This window comes from Rhopalosiphum maidis, chromosome 2 (genome assembly GCF_003676215.2).
Source record: "Rhopalosiphum maidis isolate BTI-1 chromosome 2, ASM367621v3, whole genome shotgun sequence".
Lineage (NCBI taxonomy): Eukaryota > Metazoa > Arthropoda > Insecta > Hemiptera > Aphididae > Rhopalosiphum > Rhopalosiphum maidis.
Window position 1 is genome coordinate 28,513,516 of NC_040878.1, and position 25,681 is coordinate 28,539,196.

At 29.7% G+C, this 25,681-nt stretch overlaps 1 protein-coding gene across 3 annotated transcripts in view; it reads left to right on the top strand.

Moving 5' to 3' along the window:
- Nucleotides 1-25,681, top strand: part of LOC113551910 (methyltransferase-like protein 9) — a 104,477-nt gene that overhangs the window by 77,146 nt on the left and 1,650 nt on the right. For all 3 annotated transcript variants that reach the window (XM_026954483.1, XM_026954482.1, XM_026954485.1), the window contains one exon: nucleotides 24,499-24,708. In XM_026954483.1, coding sequence (XP_026810284.1) covers nucleotides 24,499-24,708 — 210 coding nt within the window. The remainder of the gene's footprint in view (nucleotides 1-24,498; nucleotides 24,709-25,681) is intronic.

A 25,681-nucleotide genomic window follows, 5' to 3' on the forward strand; every position in this document is an offset into this window, starting at 1 on the left:
AACGTCTGCAGTCTGAACCGAGCGCGACGTCGTCGTCGCCGTATTGTCGTCGGGCCCGAGGATTGATCGGTCGCATTGATTTTTATACATATTTATATATTATTTTATATACCTGCTGTACATATAATGTACGCCTGTACGCACACACAAGGACAGAAACGCGTGTGTACGAGTGTGTGTGCGCATACGCCCGCCTGGACCGCGGACGCGGTTCGTTAAACCCATGACTTGAATAGATTATGCCCCGCCGATACGTATTTTTTAATATACCTATAATACTATATGATATACATATGCATGTAATATACGCGCGAGTTTTTATTTTAATACGCCTGTCTATGTACATCTGCGTGTGAGGAAACGCCCACGAGTCTACGTGTATATATAATATTATGTATTATTCGATAAAAAAAAACCGATAATAATAATAAAAAAAAAAGTGTTAATGTCGTCCGATCGATTATAATATGATTATGTAATGTGCCCGTTATGCTCGATGACGGACCGACCGCGCGTAGATTATAATATATATATATATATATATATATGTGTGTGTGTGTGTGTGTGTGTGTGTGTGTGTGTGCGAGTACATATATATCAGTACCTATCGACTTGTCTACCGGAAGCGGCCTGTGTAGTATATGCACGAATATGTATGTTATTATTAGGAATGTATGTGTGTACCTATATGATGTGTCTCTGTGACTTTGACTTTTTACTTCCGGACACCGCACCCTCTGGGAAATCGCCATTATTAATCGTACACACACACACACATATATATATATATAATTATACATATATATATATATGTGTGTGTGTGTGATTGTGTGTATATATGCGCATGCGCGGTGAATTTGAATTTTATATCCATGTCAGTTATATTTTTATCGATTTCAAAAAAAAACATAATTATTTATAATATTCTCGGTTATACTAGTATCCTACCTCGACTCGCACCGCATACACTCGTAGGTATAAATGTATAATAACACAGTGAGTCGTGATATATATATATACGTACCTATAGGTATTGTCTGAGCGATGGTGCAGGGCGTCTCGTGTTTTACGGCCGTTTCAACTCTTTGCCTGTAGTGAATACATATAATAATTTAATTTAATGTATAATATATGGGCACTTTACAGGGGGATCGGTTTATCGTCAAATAGACGATAATTATATTATGGCAAGTATAAGGATTTTTTTTAACGTTTAAGAACGTCATTACGTTTACACGCTGTTTTACATATTTTTATAGTTATCATTTAATTATCAGCATATAATGTTTTTAAATTCAATTTTTTTTTCCCATATCCATTCCCCTGCAATATATTGTTTTGCCTTATGCACGATAAGATAATCACTCTGTATAATTTATTTATTATATCGATACACGTAAAGACGATTTTATGTGCGGCTTTATATATATATATAATATTTATGTTGTTAGTGTACATTTAGGAAGGTATACCTATATTCGGTTCGAGACTTTTTAATAACACGCAATGTTGTGCGGATGTCGATCGATTTCCGATTATTAATCGGTTCTGCAACAGTACACGTTTCCCATACAGCATCGGAACTACATATTGTTTATTTTTTTGTTGATTGCGTTCGTTCTTTAAGTATTAATGTTGTGTATAGCGCGTGATGGTATCAGAAAGATAGCAATTCACATACACTTTTCACATATTTAAGTAGACACCTATGTCTGCGAAAATAATCATTATTTGTGTAAGATCAATAAATCCACGATCATGTATTTTTTTTTTAAATATTTTTAATCATAACGTTTTATTCTATAAAGTTTGAAAACCCCACATTATGGGGTGCAGTAGTATATTTTTCTTATCGTAATTTAGATTTTTATAAGTATTATTTTTTTTAACTCTAAAGTAAAAAATTATAGTCGTGCAGTTCTTAAATAAGTTACTGCAACGCAAAAAAAATGCATTCATTATATTAATACAATTTCGTAGCTAAATGTTCGATATTTTGCGTTAATATTATATATATACGTAATACAATGCTGTCTTTCGATTATTACGCTTTGATAGATATGTACCGCACGTCTTGGCAGATAAGTCTATAAGAGTTTGAAACTCCTCGAGTTAAGAAATAAATAATTTTCTCAAGAAAAACACACATTAATATTATGGTCATAAAAATTGGAGACAAACAAACAGCAGTGTGGAGTAGATATCCCTCATCCTACATGTATAGATTGCATTTAATATTACACCGCTAAGTGTGAATAGTACGAATTATATAGGTCTAATTTAATATATTAAATTTAATATATTGCATTAATTTAAAATAAAAAGTACAAGTACAAAATAGTATTTATTCCTCGATGGTTTTTTATTAAGTTATTTTTTGTTCAGAACTCGTGTACATTATACATACTTTTATTTCAATATATAATATTAACTGGTCTAGACTATGCAATGATATATATTTTACACATTTTATCGGTGGTACTGCATGAGGGGACCTCTAAATAGTAAATACTCGACTTCACAAAATGCCAACGGGATGAAACATAACATTTTGTGAAATTAAATATATTATTTAAATTTTAAAATATAATTTAAATAAGTATAGTAATGACTGTATATTTAATATAAATATATATATATATCTCATAATAACCATTTCATACGAGTATACGAGTATAGTACTGCATGCAGGTCCATCCAACCCCTCATAATAAGTTCGATATAGAGGGCGACGATATAGTTTTGTAAGCGTATAATAACTATAGAAACCTACAATTATTTCGATTTCCTTCGCCCCCCCACCCCCGTTATGGGCAATTATTTATAAATATACATCCTCTTAATATTTGTTATTATTTTAATTTGTTTAGCCGTTCTATACCTTAACGATAATGGCTATTAGTCGCTGTTGCTACCGCCGCCGCCGTCTGATCTTTGGCTATTAAAATATTTTTGTCCGTCTAAGATAATATATTACGCATGTATTTATATTTTTGGTGTGCTCACGCGACATACACGTCTCTAGATCGTTTTTTTTATGTAAAATTCGTTTCAGGAAGAAAATATCCCTATATAAAAATATTAATTTGTATGCGATGAATAAGTAACTGCAGATAATTCGTATCAATAAACGTATACATGCATTTATTTTATTCGTAGTGTAAATATATTCCATGGAATCTATTTAAATATATAAAAATAAGTACTAAACGTTCAAAAACTAATTATTTTATAATGCTTATTTTTTTAATACGTTATATTCTTTACTAATCTTTTAATACTTGTTTTTGTTGGTATATAAATCAGACATCGCAGTGGTTGATTGTTGCTTGATCAATAAAATTATTAAATATAGGTACATATACATTATAGATACTTCCTGCATTTCGTCGCTACACAATTATTGTTTTAATAACCGATAAACCCCTAAAACCGTATGTAACTATTTTGTTTTATACATAAATTATGCTTTTCTGCAATTATTCATTTCTTGCCAATTCAAAGAAGTATACGTATTAATAGCTTAAAAATAATTATTTTAAAACACATAACATCTTGTAAAAAAAAATTGCCTCTCCTATTGTATGGCATGCATGATACATCTTTTGTTTTTGTAAAACTATTTATTAGATACTTTTGAATAGGTACATTACAATATTACACCATACACATTATTAGATAATACAAGGCAGTGTTATTCAATGTTTTAACATACTGAATTGCATTATTTTAATTTATTTGTTCATGACCACTAATATTTTAACATAGAAAAGTCAATGCATCTTAACATACATAGGAACTTGAATAATAAAAGAAAAATAAAGGAACCATAATATTATGCTCATTGTGGACTTGATTTTATTCTAAAATATTTATACAATAATTTATATCAATAATCACATTACACGAAATAAATAAATAATAATAACATTTTGAAAACTATGTATATATTAATACTATATACAGATATAGATATAGATATTTATGGTAAACAAAAACCTATTGCCCGGGAGACTTTATTTATTTTGTATATACGGATTTATACGTACGTCCCTCTGTCCCTTATTCACAATAAATTATATGGAGCCAATTTGAATGGTTGTTTTAATAAATATATATTATACATACAGGGCGTATTCGTATGTGTAGAAAATATAGTATAATTGGTTATAGCGGTTGTATGGTTTCAGTTTCTGCAGCATATATTATACCAATATAATATGAAATAAACATTATATACCTTTCCTAATATAACTGGTAAAAAATAAAAAAACGATTCTTATGCTTATATTACGTTGTGATTATTGTATCATTGTATTTATATCGATTTTTCATCATCGCACGCATCGTTCGGAATAGCATATCGCCGTGGGTACAAATAGAATTCTCTCACGATTAAAAAAAAAAAATATATAATACATATTACTAACCGTAAAACTTTAGACGTTTCATATATATTATACTTAAATAGTTATAGCGTAGAGAAGTTAAACAAAGTTATTGAAATAAAACTATTATGTAACAATATATTATACATATATGTATTATGTATGTATAAGTTGGGTCAGTCGGGCGGGTAGGTATGTGCGTGCATCGTGCTGCAGTTGTACGCGAAGACGGTCGCTCATCGTGTATAATATTATGTGCGCTGGACATAATAATCTCTGTGTATGTATAACGTATATGTATATATAGTACATACAATATACATATACATGTACAATTAAATCACTGACGTTTTTCCATTGGATTACTGCTGTACAGGTATATCATGTATTATAGTTATTATTACACAGGTATATAAGAATTTACGAGTATAATGTAAGGTATATATGTGATTGTTTGTAATGACAATACTCTCCTAGACAACGATAAAAAAAATATTACCGAACCATTTTCCGAACCAAAATAAATGTCAGAGCGCGTCTGCGCATCAATCGATAGAATGTTATCCGCAGTGGACTGCGCAACTTCAGAATAATATTTATATTTTAAAATATAATAATATGGTGTACATCTGTTAAGTGTTTAAGTCTACAAAGTATCCCAAGTAACCCCCCTAAAGTCACGACTTCGAATTCATAACTCTTATTCGTTGATTAATTGTCGTGTCGTTATTATATTATATCGATTTATTCGTCGCAGTTCTGATAATATAGCCTATAGATTTCGCGTATTAAATTAAAACACTGATGAGCGTACACTGTGTATAGTATTAATTAACGTGTTGATCTGTTCAATCGATGTAAAATTAATGCGTTTTATATAAGTACCTAATAATGTAATATTGGAGCGTATTCGTTACTACTATAATATAGTATATAGTATCATTGATTATAAATACTATAATCAATGATAGTATGTAAAATAATTATCACGTATTCACGTATATCATACTTCTTCCGCGCCTTTGAAGTAAAATATGATTCCCCGTGATGTGAGGGTCTATGTGAATAATATTATTACGATGACTTTTCGAAACGCATTCGTCCGCGTCTATATGCGGTGTCCTAACATATTTTCTATACGTATAAGTTACACGCATATTAAAAAAAATATTATACATTCGCAGTGACTGATGAGTGATGACGATTATATTATTATGCAGTCAGACTTCGCATTAACATACACAATCATTACAATACTATACTCGGATGTGTACACCGCGTGTATTGTGTTGTGTAAATTAACTCGTGAAATATGTTGCGGCGTACAGAGTACCTATACGTAGGTTACACGTGAAGATACCTACAAACATAATGTTATATATGAATGGGAAATAGATCAATCGGACGAATAATACGAATATAGTATAGATGTATAATAATTTTAACGAACAAATAAAATTGTTAATACGCCGCCGGTGCAGATATAATATAGCTATACACGGTACTACCACACGCACGCACACGCTTCGCTATATATAATATAATATAATAATATATACATATACTATAATGTATGAGAATCTGTATTGATGGACCACCACGAAGGACCCGATTGAAGTGCTAATCACACATCCATCGAGAGTCGATGTTTGTGTAGCAGCAATAATATAATATTATTGTAATAAATGAATAATAAAATTAAATGTGTCTATTTTATTTCGATTTTACGTCGTGGTGTCGCTGCAGTATATTACGGCGTGTCAGCGTGTATAATGCAATATAATATGTATATATATAAATATATCCCGTCGACCACCGCACACACGCATTTCGTTCAAACTTTAGCTCATATAATAATTAATATACTACTACTAATAATAATAAAATTGTACGGGCGTGCCGTAAAATCTTCCAGTGAGGTTTTTTATGTATTACGTTATAATAATAATAGTATATAACACTATAATTTATGTATGCGGCAGTCAATGTTCTATTGTACTGTATATATATATAGTATATTATCTTAATTTTTCTACCGCTTTTAAATTAAAGCTCTTATTAAAATAGTAAATATACATATATTATATTTTATTTACATATGTATAAATTTAAGAATGTCAACAGAAAATTCTTCTATTCCTAAGTAATACTTTTTCTACAATAATTATTATGATAATAATATATTTTGTATTATTCTCATCGGTCACAACTCAAAATAGTTACCTTTTTTTTAATTTTTTTTTTTTTTTTTGAAAATAATATTTATTGTGTATACCTAGTTATGTATTTACAAATTGTTTTTTCCATTTCTTCGAGTGTAATGTTATTTTTGACTTTATCGTGTTTAGATTAAACCGTAATTTTTTTATATCTATTTTAGATAATTAATCCCATATTTTGTTTGTTCATTCGACTTCTTATCTGATTTATTATAGTCATAACAAATATTTTATCTAAACAATAATTTTGCAGAAATTCAATATTCAGTGAACACTCTTTAGTCGGTCATACTGGTCATATTTTGTCATTTTTATTAACCCAAGTCACTTCTATGTTTTTTCTTTTTATAAGGTGAATTTAATGTATTATACTTATTTCTATCTTCCACCCATTCCAAAATAAAAAAAAATTACAAAAAAAAGTTGTTTTTTGTTGATAGACTTTTGTAGTACATCGTATTATAGTAAACTCAAAAGTCATAAGTATACAAGCTAATCTCAGACATATTAATTTTAGATGAATATATCATACAATCCCATTCTTGTTAAATAATATTTCGATAATTCTGTAATATACTTTTAACTTTTAATTAAACTTAACGAGAACAATGACACTTATTGTGATATCAAAAAATATATCATATATTAAAATGTTGGTATTTATATATTGCACCGAGAATCTCGACTTATTAGTATCTACTGTCAATTTAATCGAAGTCAATTAATAATTACACAATCACGTTTTACATTCACGACGACACTTTTGAATATATATATCTTAACAGTTGTTACTTATTAGAATGAACTCTTTTAAGTAGTTTATAATTATACCTACTTGGCTACTTATTTATAGTGGGACTTATAATTAAATGTCAATATCTATTATTTAGGTGATATAACAAGAATTTATTTTACTGTAATTAATAACTTTAAGAAAAGTAACAAGTGAGTATAATAACTATTTGACAAGTAGAAACTTTTAACTTTTAAGCTAAAATTATATAATTATATCTCGTGATAACTTACATTTAAATTTACTTTAAAATCAATATAACATAAGTATATTATATTCATAGCTATCTTAAACACGAATCACAAAAATTTAGATAAAAAGTTTAAGTATACAAATTAGTAATCGCATTTTCAAAGTCTTTAGTAAATTTTTCATAACTTTCGTATCAAAGATAGATAAAACATTATTTGATATTACACAAGGTCAATAATATTCAAAATTTAAAAAACTGAGAAATAAAACACAATAATCCTCAACTTTAAAGGAGGATTCTGGTAGTGAAATTTATATAGCTGGTATTTTAGAATATTAAAAATGGGATAATCCTATTACTTTTCTTATTAATTGGGAAAAATTAATACTTAACTATGACTACAACAAAAAGAAAATAGAAATAGTTTTCGACAAAATCGACTATTTATTTTTGTTGTAACGCAGAATGAAATCATCGAAAAAACTAGACATTTTCATCATATATTAGGATTATCATTTTCTTAACATGCCAACATTTTCAAAAACTTTTGGCTCTTTTTGTGCTATTTATAGACATTAAATTTTATATTTTTAACATTTTCGTTCCTCATCAATAAAAATCTTGGAAATATAATCCAAGATTTTCATAAGTTGTTGTTACAGTCATTTTAAAATATCAAAAATACATAGCAGTATTTTTTTTTTTAGCATTTTATGTTCAAACAGATGAAATTCGTTGAAACTATGGAAAATTGAAAATTATTTTATAGTTAAAAAAACTTTTTTCATAAAGTTGACAATATAAATATTTTAAAAAACTTTTCCAGAAAAAACTAGATATAGTCATCAATTTACGTATGTAAGGAGTTTTATAATACATTAATACATATTTGTAAACATCATGACGTGTTTTAAAAATTATAATATTGTATATATATATTAATACTTAATAAATAATGATCCTTAAAAATAGTTTTAAAAATTATAAAACGTTGATATATTATTATAAATTTCTAAAATAATTTCTAAAATGTTCAAATCATTATATTTCCCACAATAATTTCCATACCAATTTTCACAGGGAACCTGTATTCTTATCACATAAAGCTAAAGAACCTTAAAAACTACTCGTTCAAATTTCAATCAACATTTTCAAAAAAGTATTTTAATTAAAAATTTAAAGGAAACGGAGTTTTTTCACTTGAAAATAAAAACTATACATGTATAATTATAAGCTCCTGAAATCAGATTTTAAATAAATGTATGACGTATACCTATATTAAAGAGAAAAGTTGGAATAAGCACATCCGGTGAATCACTGTAGTATTTAAAATCATAAAATCACAGTGCATGAATGTGTTTAAGGAATATAAAATATGTATTCAAGTATGTCAAAACAATTTTTGATAGTGTAGTCATTGGTAACATAAATTGGTACATACTGCACAGATATTGAAATGAAAAATAAAAAACGAACGTGTGAAGATCACGTCGAGCAAAGCGTGTATAATTAAAACCGTCGTACGCATCATATCATATATATTATGAGAAAAAAATTAATTAAGCACGTATTGTGTCCACGTCGTTAACAATAACAATAACAATAATAATAGTAATAATAATAATAATAATAATAATAGTAATAATAATGAAAATATTGTGTGCGGACAACAGAGAATATAAAACATGTATATGACGACCTGCCGTATACGTGTCATAATCGAGTAAATATATGTTGTACTACCTGTATACATCGATAATATACTCACAAAATGAAATAGGCAAGCGCGCGTGTGTACGCGGAGTATATATATATATATATATAAATATATTATTATACTCTACCACGACTGAATGAATGAAACGCGAGCGATTCGCTGTATGTGTGTGTGTAGTGTGTGTATATATATATATATATGTATTTATAATGTATATACAAGTATGAATATATACAGATAGGTACGCGTATCTCGCGATTTCATTGAAGAGACTCGGACAGACTTCTTCGGTACGAGGTATAAATAATCATTATATTTATACGCGAAGAACGGAAACGGCGAAAAGTCTCCATTGTCGTTATATAACGACGATATATTATTTATACTACAATATAATGTACTATAGTGCGTGTATACTTATACACACGCACATATATATATTCATATAAATAAGCGTCGTCTCGGTAGGATAGGACAATATACATGTACTGCAGAGATTGACGTGATTGACATCTGTGATGGGTCCACCTATGCCTTCTGCTGCTGTAGTTGCTGCGTGCTATCGTCGTTTGTCGAGATTATTATTAGAAAAGAAAAACTGCGCATACATATAGTTACTATATACAATACATGTAATCTACAATATAGATTGTCTATGATACAAATATACAATTATAAATTATGCGTATGTATAATGTATGTATATATTGTGCGTGTATAAGCCGAATCGGTAACTCGATAATTATTAGTGCTTGTCTATAAGATCATGAGAGGAAGTGAGGAGGAGGAGGAATATACGTTTTTCAATTACGTGTATAGGTTCTTACAAAATTGTTAACCTAAACCACTTAAGAAAAAAACATAGATTTTTATATACCTACTATACATAACATAATAGCAGGACATCTTTATTGTTAAATATTTAGTGAATTTTTTTGGGGGGAAGGAGGGGGGGGTTTGATGCTAAGCCCCGACATCTCTAGCCCATGGCCGCCTAAATTCATCTTTCAAAATATTATTAGGTATATAAATCATTAACAAATATCAGTTTATAACTTTAGCAATTCTACGGCGAAGCAATTGATACAATATTAGTAATATTACATTGTTAATTAATATTTATAATCTATTCCAAGTCTTACAATAGTTATAACTTATAATATTTGTCGGGCGGTAAAAAAGCTTGTGTAAAAGCGAAAAGTTTTGTGTGAAATGTCTCTATACGAATAATACATATGTTCTATATATAGACTGGACATTTTAGGAACCCTAGAGCGTTTGTTTTTCCAATCTCAGTAAAGATAATTTGAGATTGTGCACAAAGTTTTTTTTATTCGAAATCTTGAACCCACACTACGGATTTAACCGTTCAGAATCGTTTTTCGAGTGTAACAATTATCGCGTTCAAATTAAAATTTAATAATAGGTAAGTACACCTGTGTCTTAATATTCGGGTTTGAATAGCCACGTCGTTATATTTTATATTATAGCGCGTTCAACAGTCCACATAATTATTCCATTTTGGCGTCACTGCGTCAAAGTTAGAAACGTGTATATCTACTATCTAGGTATAAGTATGGTAATATAATTAAAATACCTACCTATGTTCGTTGGTATTCGAGCGTCGTTGTTTACTAAATTACCGTAAAATCGATTTTGGTGGATAGTTATACCTACCGATTATTATACTTAATCACAATAATTATCGATTATAAAAGTGAATTAATGTAGTATTCATTTGCTCGTGTAATGTTTGTAATCGACAAACCAATCCAGTAGTCTATTTATTTTTTATATATTGTAGTCTATTTCAGTCTCTCGTAGCTAGACGGTTTAATCGCTGGTTGAATTTCCTTTTAATTAAAACAAGGTTGTTATGTAGCTCGCTGCCCGCGTAATCGCCGTTTAACGCACCGAAGGCCATGGAGCGTAAATTCGGGTGATATAGTTTAGGCCGTATGTGTAAATAAAAAAAAAAAGTACTTAAAACGTTTTTATGCAAAATGCAGACAGATTTAAACTTGAAAATAGTAATAGGCATATATAGAAACTATAATGATTATATTTCGTAAAATTGATTATAAAATATACGTCAATGTTGTTAGGACTGCAATTTTGGGAAAAATATTTACATTAAAAATATTCTGTAATTAGCTTTGTATTATATATAAAACGCCATATGCATATTTTTTTAATTGTTAATAGCTGGTTTGAATCGGTAATAAACCACTAACATAGAAACGCATTTATGTACTGGGTAATAAATAATAATTCTTCTAAAAGCCATCATAATATTCATTATAAATTATAATTTATAACATAAAAGTAGGTTACCTTACTGGTAAACTCAAAATTCTTTGTAATTTTCATTTGTAAATCATGTAGGGTTAAGAGTACCTACATTTATTTAAACAAATTCCTACAATATTATTTTTTATGATTATTAGTGCATTTAGTATGTATCACTTATCACGAAGGCCATCGCATACTAACATACCATATATTGGAACTTGGAAGTTTGATTGATACGCATGAAAATTATTCATATATGTTTTATTGACTACATAATGATAATTGATAATCTAATAACTTCAATAATTTGAAAATAATTACAATATACCTATAACTACATTATAAATACTGAATAATGAACGAGTTCTTTATGAATTGTCCCGGCATTATAAGTTAAACATTAAATCCATGTTAAAACACTAAATAAATTAACTCTTATGCCGGGCCAAAATGGTTTTAATTACACGGCATTATCCAAACAATATTCGAGTTTTTATTTTTTTTATTAGAAAAGAGAAAATATCAAATTTTAACTACATTATATAATAATTTGTTTTTTATGCAATTATCTAAATTAAAAAAAAATACAATAAACATTTTTAATTTGTTTAACTTTTTCTTATTCCAACTTAACTTAATGAGTTAGAAAATTTTTTAATTCGTTCAGTGTCTTATACGTATAAATACCTCTATACTTTATACAGTATTTAATATATATAAAAAAAATTGTCTTTATTCTATTTTGTAGTATAGTATAATATTGTATGTAAATGTACGATTTTATCCATAATATGAGTTCAAGTCGTATCAAATTATGTATTATTTCTAACATATTTTGTTTTTTTGTTATATATCTATGTAGCTATGTATTATATATACCATATATAATTATATTATGTGCAGATATCATATTGTCGCATTTCATACGGTCGTTGGACGATAATATTATGTCAATTGTTTCTCTTTTTATCATTTACTCCAGTTCGAGATCGTTTTTATTTTTATTGCGAACTTTAAAGTGCATAAAATCTTATACATTCATCCGCGAAACCAACGTTTTTACCGTCATATGGACTATAAAATATATTATATTTAGAGTAAAATATACGTGCACATATACCTAAATGTATGTATAAAATGTAGACTTGCAAAATCATGATTTTTAAACGGTCGTATACATATATTATATAATGATATTATACTATATAATATTACAATGTCATATCGAGTGTGTTTATCGAAGATTATTCGTTCGCGGTTGGTTAATTGTGGAACGGTGAAAATCGTATCGGAAATTTCGCGGTTTTTTTTTTACTTGTGTAGCTAAGCTGGTTTGACCATAGCCCTAAAAATAAATAGATTGATAGCGGAAAGAAAAGTGGAAAAAGTGGAAAAAAACACTGTAAGAAAATAATCATACAACTTAGGTCATTTATCCCATTAATAGCAAAGAATAAAGAAAGAGAGAATGAGAAATAATTGAAACAAAAAAAGATTACAGCATATAGGTATGCAATATCCATAGATATTTACCATCTCTTATTAACAATATTGACATTTGGCAACGTGTAGCAGGGCTTAGGGGACGCCTAAACGTACAATATCTTGTCTCTCATCAATATTTACTATATATTATATTAACCGTATATGTACGAGTTTATACACTATAATATAATATGACATGTAAATTAGTTTTTTTTTTTAACTTCCCCTATAGTCCTATATATATATAATATAGACAATCTACTGCTATCGATTCAATTATTTTATTAACCTACAGCTCTCCCCTCGTTGGATAGGCATTAAGAAAGCGAACATCACACATACAGGATATATATGCGTAGCTATAACTCTGATCGCACACTGCAGTATACTAATTTACCATAAACGATTTGACTGATATGCCGATTATATAAGACGTGTGTATAAGTATAATATTATCTTTATGCGTGTACATATGTTAGGTATAGAGATTATAGAGATGCATGCGAGCGCATTCGTTGATTTTTTTTTTTAGTTCCCTTCTTTCATTATTATTCGTATGGATACAAACTTAATTAAAGTGCCGCGTGCATTTTATATAAAGTACACAATACTACTACAACTAACTGCAATTGCTACTACTACTACTACTACTACTACTACTACTGCTGCTGCTGCTACTCTTAATAATAATAATAAAATTAGCATAAATCGGATGATCGTTTATTTCTCGTGCGCGCAATCTTATAGGTATATAAACTAACTACATACAGCGGTACAATATAATATAATACCTATATGTATTGTATGTATGTGTATATAATGTAGGTATATCTTACACGGAGTACACACGGCGAACAACGCGGTTATACATGACGACGATGTGAAATAACTTGGAAAAAGGAAAAAAATACTTGCCGTTCGCGCGAGCCGATAATAAGGGAGAACTCGCGCGGGCATGCACCTCCCTTCACGCTCATTTAACATAATATACGTATACAACACACGTCTATACTTACTTTATATTTCTACACATTGTGTCGCGGCGCGATGCTGCTATTGTGTGTGAATATAATAATAATAATAATAATAATACTCGTTCGCGTATATATTTATTATTATTATTATCATTATCATTTTACTCGACTTTAACGGCGGCGCTTAAGTGTATAGAAACTATACCGTTGTTGTACAAGAACGTTCCTTTGGACGACACAAACATCGACGCCGTCTATACGTATAATGATATTATAGTCACTTGTTGTTGTTATTGTTATTCTTTTTCCAAGCGCGTTTCGTTCTCTATAAACAGTATTGTAGCCCACTGTGTTTTCGCGTCGTGTTCAACTACGCAGATGAAAAGCTCTGCAAGGTGTGCTGGTTATAAGTAATTGTTTTAAAATTTAAACAATTTATAATAAATGCGAAAAATTAATGATTTTAAATAACTCGTGGTTTACAAATAGCTTTTCTAAGTATTTCAACACTTTTCATTCAATCATTATTTGACACTGCGCGGGTTTGTAGAATACATGTATTTTACATTTAGCAATAGCTAGTAGCTATTAGCTACCTACCTTTTTTCATGGGTTAAATTGAACCAACTCGTATTAATTAGTCAATGAGATTTTTCTTTTCGTCCGCGTTTTATGTATAGGTACCTATTGTACGTTTGTTTGCAAAACTTAGTACAATATTATACAATTAATGTAAAATATCGCCTCGTCAGTTCAAATTTTTTTCTCGTACTGTGACGTTTAGTCATTTATAAAATAAAACGTTTAATTATAAAAAAAAAAAATAATAATAATAGATAATAATAACAAATTAAAACTCGTCGGCCTTAAGAATTAGTTTAAATAAAAATTAACTCGGTGGTCGTCGTCCGTTTCACGTGGGCAAAAACGTTTCAGAACGTAATGTCTATATAGAAACATTTACACGCGCGCACCTATTATATAGACTAATTTAGTAGGTACCTATATATATGTGTGTGTGTGTGTGTGTGTGTGTGTAAATATATTAATAACGTCATTACAATCTGTATATGTATAACAGCTAAAGAACGCGTGGTCCAAACGTTATTATATTATATCACACCATACAACAATATGTACATAATTTACGATATACGTATAATATAGCCTTTATATATATTGTTATTACTATAGTAATACGCGAGCGCAATATAACGTATATTATATTAGTTTATTTTAATGCAGACGATTAAATACGCGAACATACAATACGCAAGCCGTCTGGAAACTAATTTTTTACATGAATGTTTTTTCACGTTTATTTTTATAGCTTTTTCTCATTACGCACTATCTGGTAGCTGTAGAAATATAGAATCCTGTACTAAATAATTAAATATATGTATACACAATATTGTTTATAAGCACACGCGTAATAACGCGCGTCCGTTTCTGCAAGACGACTTATTTTATCTGTAACAGGAGAGACGACAAAAACTACATCATTATAATAAAATATATATAGGTAATATTATGATATTTAATTTATCAAATATTACTATATAACTAGTAAAACGGTTTAATTTATATATTACTTTGGATTAACATCGAAAATAGAACGTGCGGTCCTGTCGCATAGCACTCGACGTGTCCGAAGCTGTTGAGATCTGTTCGTTTCCGCCGTTGTGGTCGAAAAAATATATATTATTATTTATTACATCATTATGTAATAATGTGTAATGTACGTCGATTATCATTCGTACATACGAAATAGCCGCGATAACAACGACCGTTTTAAAAGGCGATCGGCGATGACCGACGACGACGGGACGAGGGCCAATTGGAGATGAAAACGCGTCTCGTTCGGTCATGATGATCGACATATTCTATAGGATTGGGCGAAAAACCGGAAACGAAAATGCGACGTGACCGCGATAATCAATTTGATATTATATTTTATTATAATATTCTACGTATCATAAGTTATAGTTGTGTACATTGTACTTACCTACTGCCTTCAATACGTCTAGTTGAACCGCGATAACCTAATTGGCGCGGTGTTTTTATTTCAGGCAGCGTTAAATTACTATGTCCGTTGAAAGAGTGTATATATTTTACCTATTCATAATTATTTTAGGTATATTAAAAAAATATTATTATATACAATTGCAACGATTAACATGGTTTTTATGTTCACAATAATAATTATTAAAATCTGTATATTTACGTTTTGTATATTATAATTTATAATATCACAATCAACATCGTGGCGTGCAACACTATATTATAATATTATTTACAATATTCGCTTATACTTAAAATGTTAAGGCCGTTTATGCGTATAATATTATATAAACATTAATAATATGTTAATAAATGCTTTGCGTGGTTTTGTTTCGTGTACCTCGTATAAATTGACTTAACACACTTTTTTATCGGAAAAATCATTAACCTTTAATGTACATTAATACTTTCTGTGAATTAAAGCTAATAGTTTTCGAACTTTTCATCGCCGTGTCTCTCTAGTATATTTTATTATACCAACACAAAACCCATTAAGATGAAAAATGTAAATAAAATAAAAGAGTTATAAAAAAATCACTGCAACTGCAATGTAATATATTTTACACACACTTCTGCAGTGATATGACTATAATTATAATATAATACAAAAATTATTAGCAATTCAAATTTTGTAGCATCGAAGACTTGCATATTTTCTTTTTTGTTATTATTATTATTATCATTAAAGCGAAGTCAAAGGCCATTGAACGACACAATTGAACTTATAAATATTTACAGAGATTGTAGTTTACATCTGTTACTGTAGGTCCCCATTTACAAGACATCAGATTATTATTTCAAAATTAGTTCTTTATATTTTTTCGAGAAGGTTTTGCTCTTAATAAGAAATCAAGAGTTAATCGCACGTTGACGAGTCTGGGTTGACGACGAATTAAACGAAATTATTTGAAATTTTATGATTATTAAATATTTTATCAATAATATACAATGACATTAACAACACCTATTAATTACACTTACAATGTGCTAATATTTTTATAAATATTTTGTAACATATTTGTTTTTATGAAATTTGCATACATTTTTTAGATTTTTTTGCAACTTACAATATGAGTAAAATAAATACTAAATGTCTTTTAGCGGGAGATTATTTTTTTTTTAAATTAATTTAATTGTGTCAATACACCAGGTATTTTTACCATGTTATGAGATTGTTAATATTGTTAACATATTTTTATTTTTATTGACTTTATAATTACTATTTATATACTATTTAAGTATGTGTACAATATGCGTAAGTCGTGGAATGCGAAAAAATAGGAGTATTTTTACTTACTTTATTTAAGAGGACGCTATACCCGCATGTGTTGTCTTATACACGGGTAACATAGTTAAAAACTGTTTTGCGCGGGATAACTTTACTCCCTCGATATTTTAATCAAAACAACCAAAATTATATATCCCGTTGGGAAGAACTTTACCTGTATCGTAGCGTTTTAATTTTTTTAATAACATGAATGCAATTAAAGTTATCGGTTTGAGAACTTTAGATCTTTTTCATTTAATTATTAAAAATTATTGGTCACCACTATCAAAAAAATTAAAACGCTACAACACAAGTAAAGTTCTTCTCAATGCGATTTAAAATTTTGGTAATTTTGATATGAATATCGAAGGAGTAAAGTTGTCCCGCGCAAAACAATTGTTAACTATGTTACGCGTGTATAAGACAGAGACAACACATGCGGGTATAGCGTCCTCTTAACTAAAAATGTAATGAGTAAGTAAGTTATTAAAATAAATTAATATTTACTGTACATAAAGATTTTTTATAAAGATTTAGGTTCATTTTAACTTTTAAACTATTTATGTCGCCAACTTATTTATATCATTCTACGGTTTCTCGGTATGTTAACTTATATGTTAATAACAGTTACCTATATATTAATAAATAATAATATTAAAATTATTATTAGATGATATATGTGATTTGTTATCACTCAAAATAAATACAATCTACCTATTAACTTATAGAAAAATTAATTACTAATACGAAAAAAGTACATAATAAAATATATCCCTAGTTTTACCTATTCAATAATGACTGACGGGTTACTTCCCTTTGGTTATTTTTAATTTTTTTTCACCGTCACTTCCGTTATAAATTTTCAATATATAGTATGCCCGTTATAAACTTACCTCAAAATCTCATAAAAATCACATAACATAAAAAGTTAGACCTTTTAAGTTCCATTTTCAACAATATTAGAACGTCAAAACGGGATATATTTTTGTAACAAATTTATGTAAAATGATTTATACAACTATTTAATTGCATTTAATTATAAATTCGCTTCGCGATTCTATCTTTTTGAGTTTGTATTTTTTAATTCTTACTGATTTTTAAAGATTTTTCATAGTCAATTTCTAAGACACAGTAAAGTTGGTTTTGTTCATGTATCTACGGTATAATAAAATAATAATAAAATACCGAAAATATTGTTGCTTAATTTTCACAATTCAACATAGTGGTGGATTAAAAGTGATAGATGTATATTTTATGTATGCATGACCTTCTATAATATATCCTATAGGTGGTGCATACTCGTATATATTATATTATGTAAAACGGGCTCAGGCGGTGATGACGTATATATATACTGCCGGGAGCGTGTAACATCGTCGACTGCAACGACTGGGGAATATTGATAGGCTAAAAAGAGGAAAAAAGTAAATAAATAAGCAAAAAAAAATAATAATAATAATAATAACATATATGTATAAAATGCCTTTGAATCTGTGCTTGGCGGGTACATACCGTCTTGATTGGCAATTTGCGGGCCTTTGAACCGCTGCCGTCGTATAGTCGTCGTCGTTTGTCTCGTCGGCAGCGGCGGCGGGGGATGAAAAAAGCTACACAACGCGCGCAAGATGAAGAGCTGCTGTAGAATAAGAACGATGGGGTATGCACTGTGCAGGAGCAGAGCGAGAGAGAGGAAAGCGACTATAGTTCTCCTCTCCGGATAAATGCGACCTTTTTCTCTCTCACTCTTTCTTTTTCTATTTTTTCTTTCTTTTTTTTTTTTGTTAGCGCCTTTTTGTCTACCCCGCCGCCGACTTTACTCGACCTCCCACCGCCCCACCATCGTCCGATACCAAAGCTCGTAATTTATTTCCCCCTCCTACACCCCTCTTCTGCCGTCATCGTCAACCCTGTTACCTATATATATATATGTTATATGTGTACGCGTGTGGATGTATGTCGCGAGTATATATGTGTGTATGCGAGTGTGTGTACATACATACATATATATAATATGGAAATGCGCGCGACGCGAAATAACGAACCCGGAGCACACCGAGGACTAGATGAGGAGCAGGGGGGAGAGTAAAAGAAAAAACACACGCATGCAGCATCCGTATACGTGTAGAAAGAACAATATTATTCTTTTTTGGCCGCCGCCGCCTCCGTCGTTACCGCCTCCTCTCGCCAGGTCTCTTATTCTCTGGCGAATCCTCCTGACGCGCGCGCACGTCTCCGCATATTTATACACACACATACATATATACCTATACAAGACGATACACACACACACACACACACACACACACACACACACACACACACATACAGCTTTGTTCACGAGCGCACGCACTCGTGTGTGTGTGTATTTGTACACGTAAATATAGTGTTATTTGCGTGTCTACATATATATATATATATATATGGGACGTCTATGTATGTATGTATGTATAAATGTGAGGCCGCTCTAGAGGAAACTACCGATCGATCTCTCGTTAACTCCCGGTTCCTGCCGCCGTCTTTTGCCCCGTTTTGCACGCACTCGCGACAAGCGATTAATCGGTCCGATCGGATATACACCACATATATATATATAAGGTAATATAATATATATATATAGATGCGTATACTATTAACGCACATTCGAGTTGCCACTTTGAGTTTCACGCGTATACGTGCTTTAAAATATATATAACACATATACCGACGATTTCCTGACCAACCAACCCCACCGAATTGTTAAAATAAACTGAGACATATAGTTTTGTTGACGACTTGTTATTGTGTACCGACTTCTGTGCTTCCGCGATAAATTCATACAAGACGTTGCGCGATAAAAAATAAATAATTAAATATAATTTTCTGTATAATAGGTAGGTATATATTTAGACTCAAAAGTGACTTCGGTATTTACGGTTCACATTTTTGTTTATACAATTAAAATATAATTATTATAATTATGAATTTTAATTTTTTTGGTAAGTATATACATATAATATGTCGGGGTGTTCCAAATTGTATGTGCATTTTAGCTTGGCTAATTTAAATAATGAAAAAATAATCCTTGTGAAAATTATTTTAAGTCATATAATTTAGATTAATTTGTGTTAATTAATTTTTTTATTAAGTAAAAATTATAGATTTTAGGGGTAACTTTTAAAATTCAAATAGGAACCTATTTTTCTGAAATAGGATTATAGGGATCATATACGGTTTAGTTTTTAACGAATTTTGATGGGTCATTTATATTAATACGTCAAAAATTAAAGAAACAATTGACATTTGAATTTTGTTTTTGATTTGTAAATGCGATCAATGAATAATAATAATAACAAACGTTTGTGGCACTCCGAGCTTCTGTAATACATTGATGCATTAATGTACAACCTTAATAATCTGTGCTTTATCTATATATCAATTCATTACGGTAATAAAACCCATTTTTGATATTCTAATTTAATTTTATAATACATAGGTCAAATCATATTATTGTATTGATAATAATAAAAAAAAACGCATTAAAAGTATAACATAGCTAGACTTATATAAATATATTTATATGTATATAGTTAATAGTACCTACTATTTATAATCAGTGCTATTATTGGAACGATTTTTATTTTCTTAATAATTGTACATAATATTTATTGTTTATAATATTAAAATATATATTATTCAGTATTAAAATAATTAAAAAAATTATCTTATACGATATACATAATATTATTCAAAATATATGTAAATACCTCTAAATTTTAGCTATTGTTGGTACCTAAATATTTTTAGTAAGCGCATAATATCAGATATCTTTACAATTTTACACAAAGGTAATAAATGTATACACAATACACATAATACACATGCATGAATACGACCAAAAATTATAACTTATAAGTAGGGCTAGGATTTCTATGCATTTGCGTGTTTTTTTCCTTAAGTCCAAATTGATTGGTTGTCAAATATGTCCATGATTTGGCTTATTCTTGATTAAATAGTACAATAATTTTTTTTGCATATTTTGAAGTATTATCATTTTAATTTAGTGAATTTTAGTATACAATAAACCATCACGATATGTGTAGCAAATTAAAATTAAATTAAGTAAATACGTATAAAATATATTTAATCCTGAATCAAAAAAATTTACTTATAGGTATTAGTATAATTATTCTGGTCCAATTAAAATTTCAGATAATAAAAATAATGTTAACAACAATTTTCTTTAAAGTATTGAAACAATAAATAAATAATAGTATTTATTATAAAGTCTTCAAATTAATAAATTGTCTAATAAAGGTACAGATTGTATACTTAATTTACATAGTCGTACTTTAAATCTTACCTTACTTTAGGCACATATACTAATTGCTCATAACATTTGTATTACTTTAATTCATTAGCTGCAAGTAATTGTATCTATGATTAGGTATTATTCAATTTAAATGTATCATACAACATAAGCTCATAAACTAAATAATATTGGATTTATAGGAGTATTACTATACCTAATCCACATTTAAATTTACAGAACCTGCAGAGGTCTATGCCAGGTAATTAGGTTTGAAAATATAAATACATACAATGAAACATCTATGCCGCAATTCAGTTTTAAGTAGAATGAAGAGATGAAAATTTCAAACATGTTTTACAACAAAAGTTACAGTTTTCAGGTGTGTCTTATTATTAGGAGTTCATTTTCGGGATTCAATAATATTTGAGGATACGTAGAATAGAAGGTTAAGGAAAAACAAAATATAGATTCCTTATGTTCTTTTTTTTATCAGCTCAAAAAATTGTAAGTGAGAGAGAGCGAAAAAAAATTGACGGATTAAATTTTATTAGGACATTTATTTGTCTATTGTAACTAGTTATAAATTAAAATTTTTCTTACTGCAGTTCAACACAGGGACAGGACCGATAATACACTATAAATATTAAATAAACTGTGCATTTATTTTATTATTATATTAATTTTCAGACAAAAATTAGTATCCATATGTATACGGTAAATACGAAGTGGTGAAGGGTTGACCCCCATGTCGTTAGGTATTTTCCAAAACATTATACATTAAAAACATAATATTGTTATGATACGTATAATACATACAAAAATATACATATTTCATTATTAATAATAATTTATAAATTTAAAATATACCCATAACTAATTATTTAACAAGTTACAACTGTTACAAGTATATTGTATATATCCATATAGGTACCTTAGGTACCGTACCTATTATTATACTACATGCAATGTACGAATAGTCATTTCGTAACTACTATACCTTTGAGAAATTGTTATACAAATCGAATAGATTATTTATATAACTTCAGAAGCGTAAGTCTTTGAATTCGGCCAATTTAAAGGAGGCTTAAGTTTGGCCAAAAATTATTTTTCGTACACAATAACTGACCTTTTTTTTAAGGCATCATATTTTAAATACCGTCTTATACTCTGTTCTCGAGCCTATAGAAAAAATTTACAGAACGGGATTTTTAAGCAACGGGCGGCGTTGATGGTGCGGATATTCCATTTGATTCGTGCAATTTCAATTGCAAATATTGTTACACTTAAGTCGTTAAAAAGTCGTAGTCAACAGTATTGAAAATTTAAATTGCTAGGTACGTGTAGAGTGGACGTCATATTATTATATATATCATTATTAGGTGTTTGTTTTCGAAAATTACACTTTTTTACGTATAATATTTAATTTTGGTAAGTATCTACTACGTCGTTCTGCACACAGTACTTACATGCATATTGTATGATTCGCAGAGCTCTGCAGTTACTTAGTATTGGCCGTACAATAATTGTATAATTATCATAATAATATTACGTTCGTGTATATACGTTCCGTGAATTAATTCATTATTAATTCTCGCCGTGCATAATTTCTAGTTCTCGGAGTCGGTGTACATAATATAAGTTATACGCGGAAAATTATAAAGTCAGCTGGCACGTTTGCACCCTCTTTAAAATGTTTTCAGCGAATCGCATAAACAACAAACTACACGTTATAATTTATTACGAGTCGATGGCTCTTTCCGAAGTTTTCGTTAATTAAATTTGTACAGCACGACTGCCAGGAATCGCGTTCGTTTCGAAGTGTACACAAACTTCGTGAAACGCGTGGCGGCGGTTATTTATTATAAATCACTCGATTTTCTTTCGACCGCGGACACACGATATATTTATATAATATATGATATATATATATATATATATACGTCTTGCATACATTTATGGCGCGAATTTCAGAAAAATAAAACTTGTTTTTAACCTCTATAAACAGTCGTTGAAAAGTCTGCGGCGGTCGGTCGCCTCGCACAGCACTCCTCCGCGCGCGCAACGGCAAAGCAATATCAATTTTTAAGTTATTGTTTATCGAGTCGGTTGGCCTTTTCTTTTTTTAACATTCAGACCCAAATACGTGCGGGGCAACGGACGGAGGCGTAGCGGGTTTTTATTTATGACGCGGTGTCCGTCCAGTCCGAAGGGCATTATTTAGAACGACCGAAAAAGAAATCCCCAGAGCGCTTAAGCCGTTGTCGTATATTATATAGAGTGTTGAATTTAACTTAGTGCTCTACAATTATTTACAGTACGGCCGGCGTGTCGCGGATGACGTCAGTATAAAAACAAATAACAAAAAAAAAAAAAGTAGAAAAACGATAGAAAACAACAATACATTACAGACGCGTTCAAATGAATAACTAAATCGCTCTGTATTGTCACGTTGTATAAATTATATATATGTACAACGATATAAACTTATATGTGATTATGTCAGACGACGCGTATTGCAAAGCGCCAAAAGTTATCTGCTGGAAAAATGTTTACACATAAAGTACAGATAGAGATATATCATAATTAAACGAACTATCGTCAAACGCTTTTCTAGACACACCGCACTGTATATGTTAAGTGGGTAATTATAAATCATTAAAATATAATAATTTACAACGAATAATGATTTGATCGGGACGATCATACATATACGTAGGTATTAAATATGCTGTAATAACTGCAACATGTATATAGTGTATGGGTACCATTTTTACACTGTGCGTCTTTAATTTTCCATTTTCGCCGCCTAATTGTTGCGCAGGTTGCTGCGGAGAGGGTCCATGTTCGTGTTTTCCACCGACCAGATCAGACGACTGCTGAACTTGACGTTTTTCGACAGTGGCACAACGCTGGTCGACTTGGGTGCCGGCGACGGAGCTACTACCGAAAAATACGCGCCTCTGATCCGCGAGGTCTACACAACCGAAAAGTCCGGCCCGATGATCCGGATCTTGACTCAAAAGGGATTCAGGTGAACTTTTGCACTGTTCGGTCTACTTTTTATAATATATAATATTACGTGAATAAATACCCGCAGACCCGTGGGATTCAGCATAACGGTATAGGGAGGGGAACGTGTGTGTAACACATAACGTTTACATCTATAGCAATTTGTTTATATTTTGAAGTCGGCATTTTCGCATACCTTTTACCCCTTTCCCCTCGAAATCACACATATACTCTTATATTCTATACGTGCGCGTACGTTGTATGTATCTTAAATTTTTAACAGTTATCAAATCCAAACAATAATTTATAAGGCGATGTAAAACAACGGCGTTGTAAGCCACAAGAGAATGCGTGCGCCTGTGCCCTGTACAGTTTTTATCGGTGCTGTTAAATGCGTAGATATCGAGGGCTAAATTGAAGTACCTGCCTAACTATTGGAAAGCAATTTTTTCAAGTATTGAAAAATTGATGATTGAAAACCGATTTTTTTATATTATTGGTGTAGGTACTGTAATGGGTAGACACACATGAAATCTTAGTATAGGGTCGACATTTCTTTTATTTTTTAAAATAATTTAACATAAAAAAAGTGATACCAGTATACCACGATAAATGGATGGTTTTCAATATAGGTAGGCTTGCATATTATATTGGTAGATGATAGGTAATACAAAAGTCTTTATTTTTTTTATAAAATTTTATGAGAGTTTCCAATTGGGTAAATTATCATATTAGCCATTTGATATGTATAGGTACAATTTGTTTTATTTGTTTCAAAATTGCATGCATTATATTATACTATACGCAATTATTTATTTTTGAATAGTAATCCGTGTTTATTCTACGTAAGTATTCAATAATTCATATTTCGCTATTTTTGTATTTGTACGTGTGTTTTCCAGATACAGAACAATTGCGCGCTTTTTCATTTTTTATTTTCATATATATATTTTTATAATTGTGCTAATTATTTGGTGCAATCGTGCTATGAATTT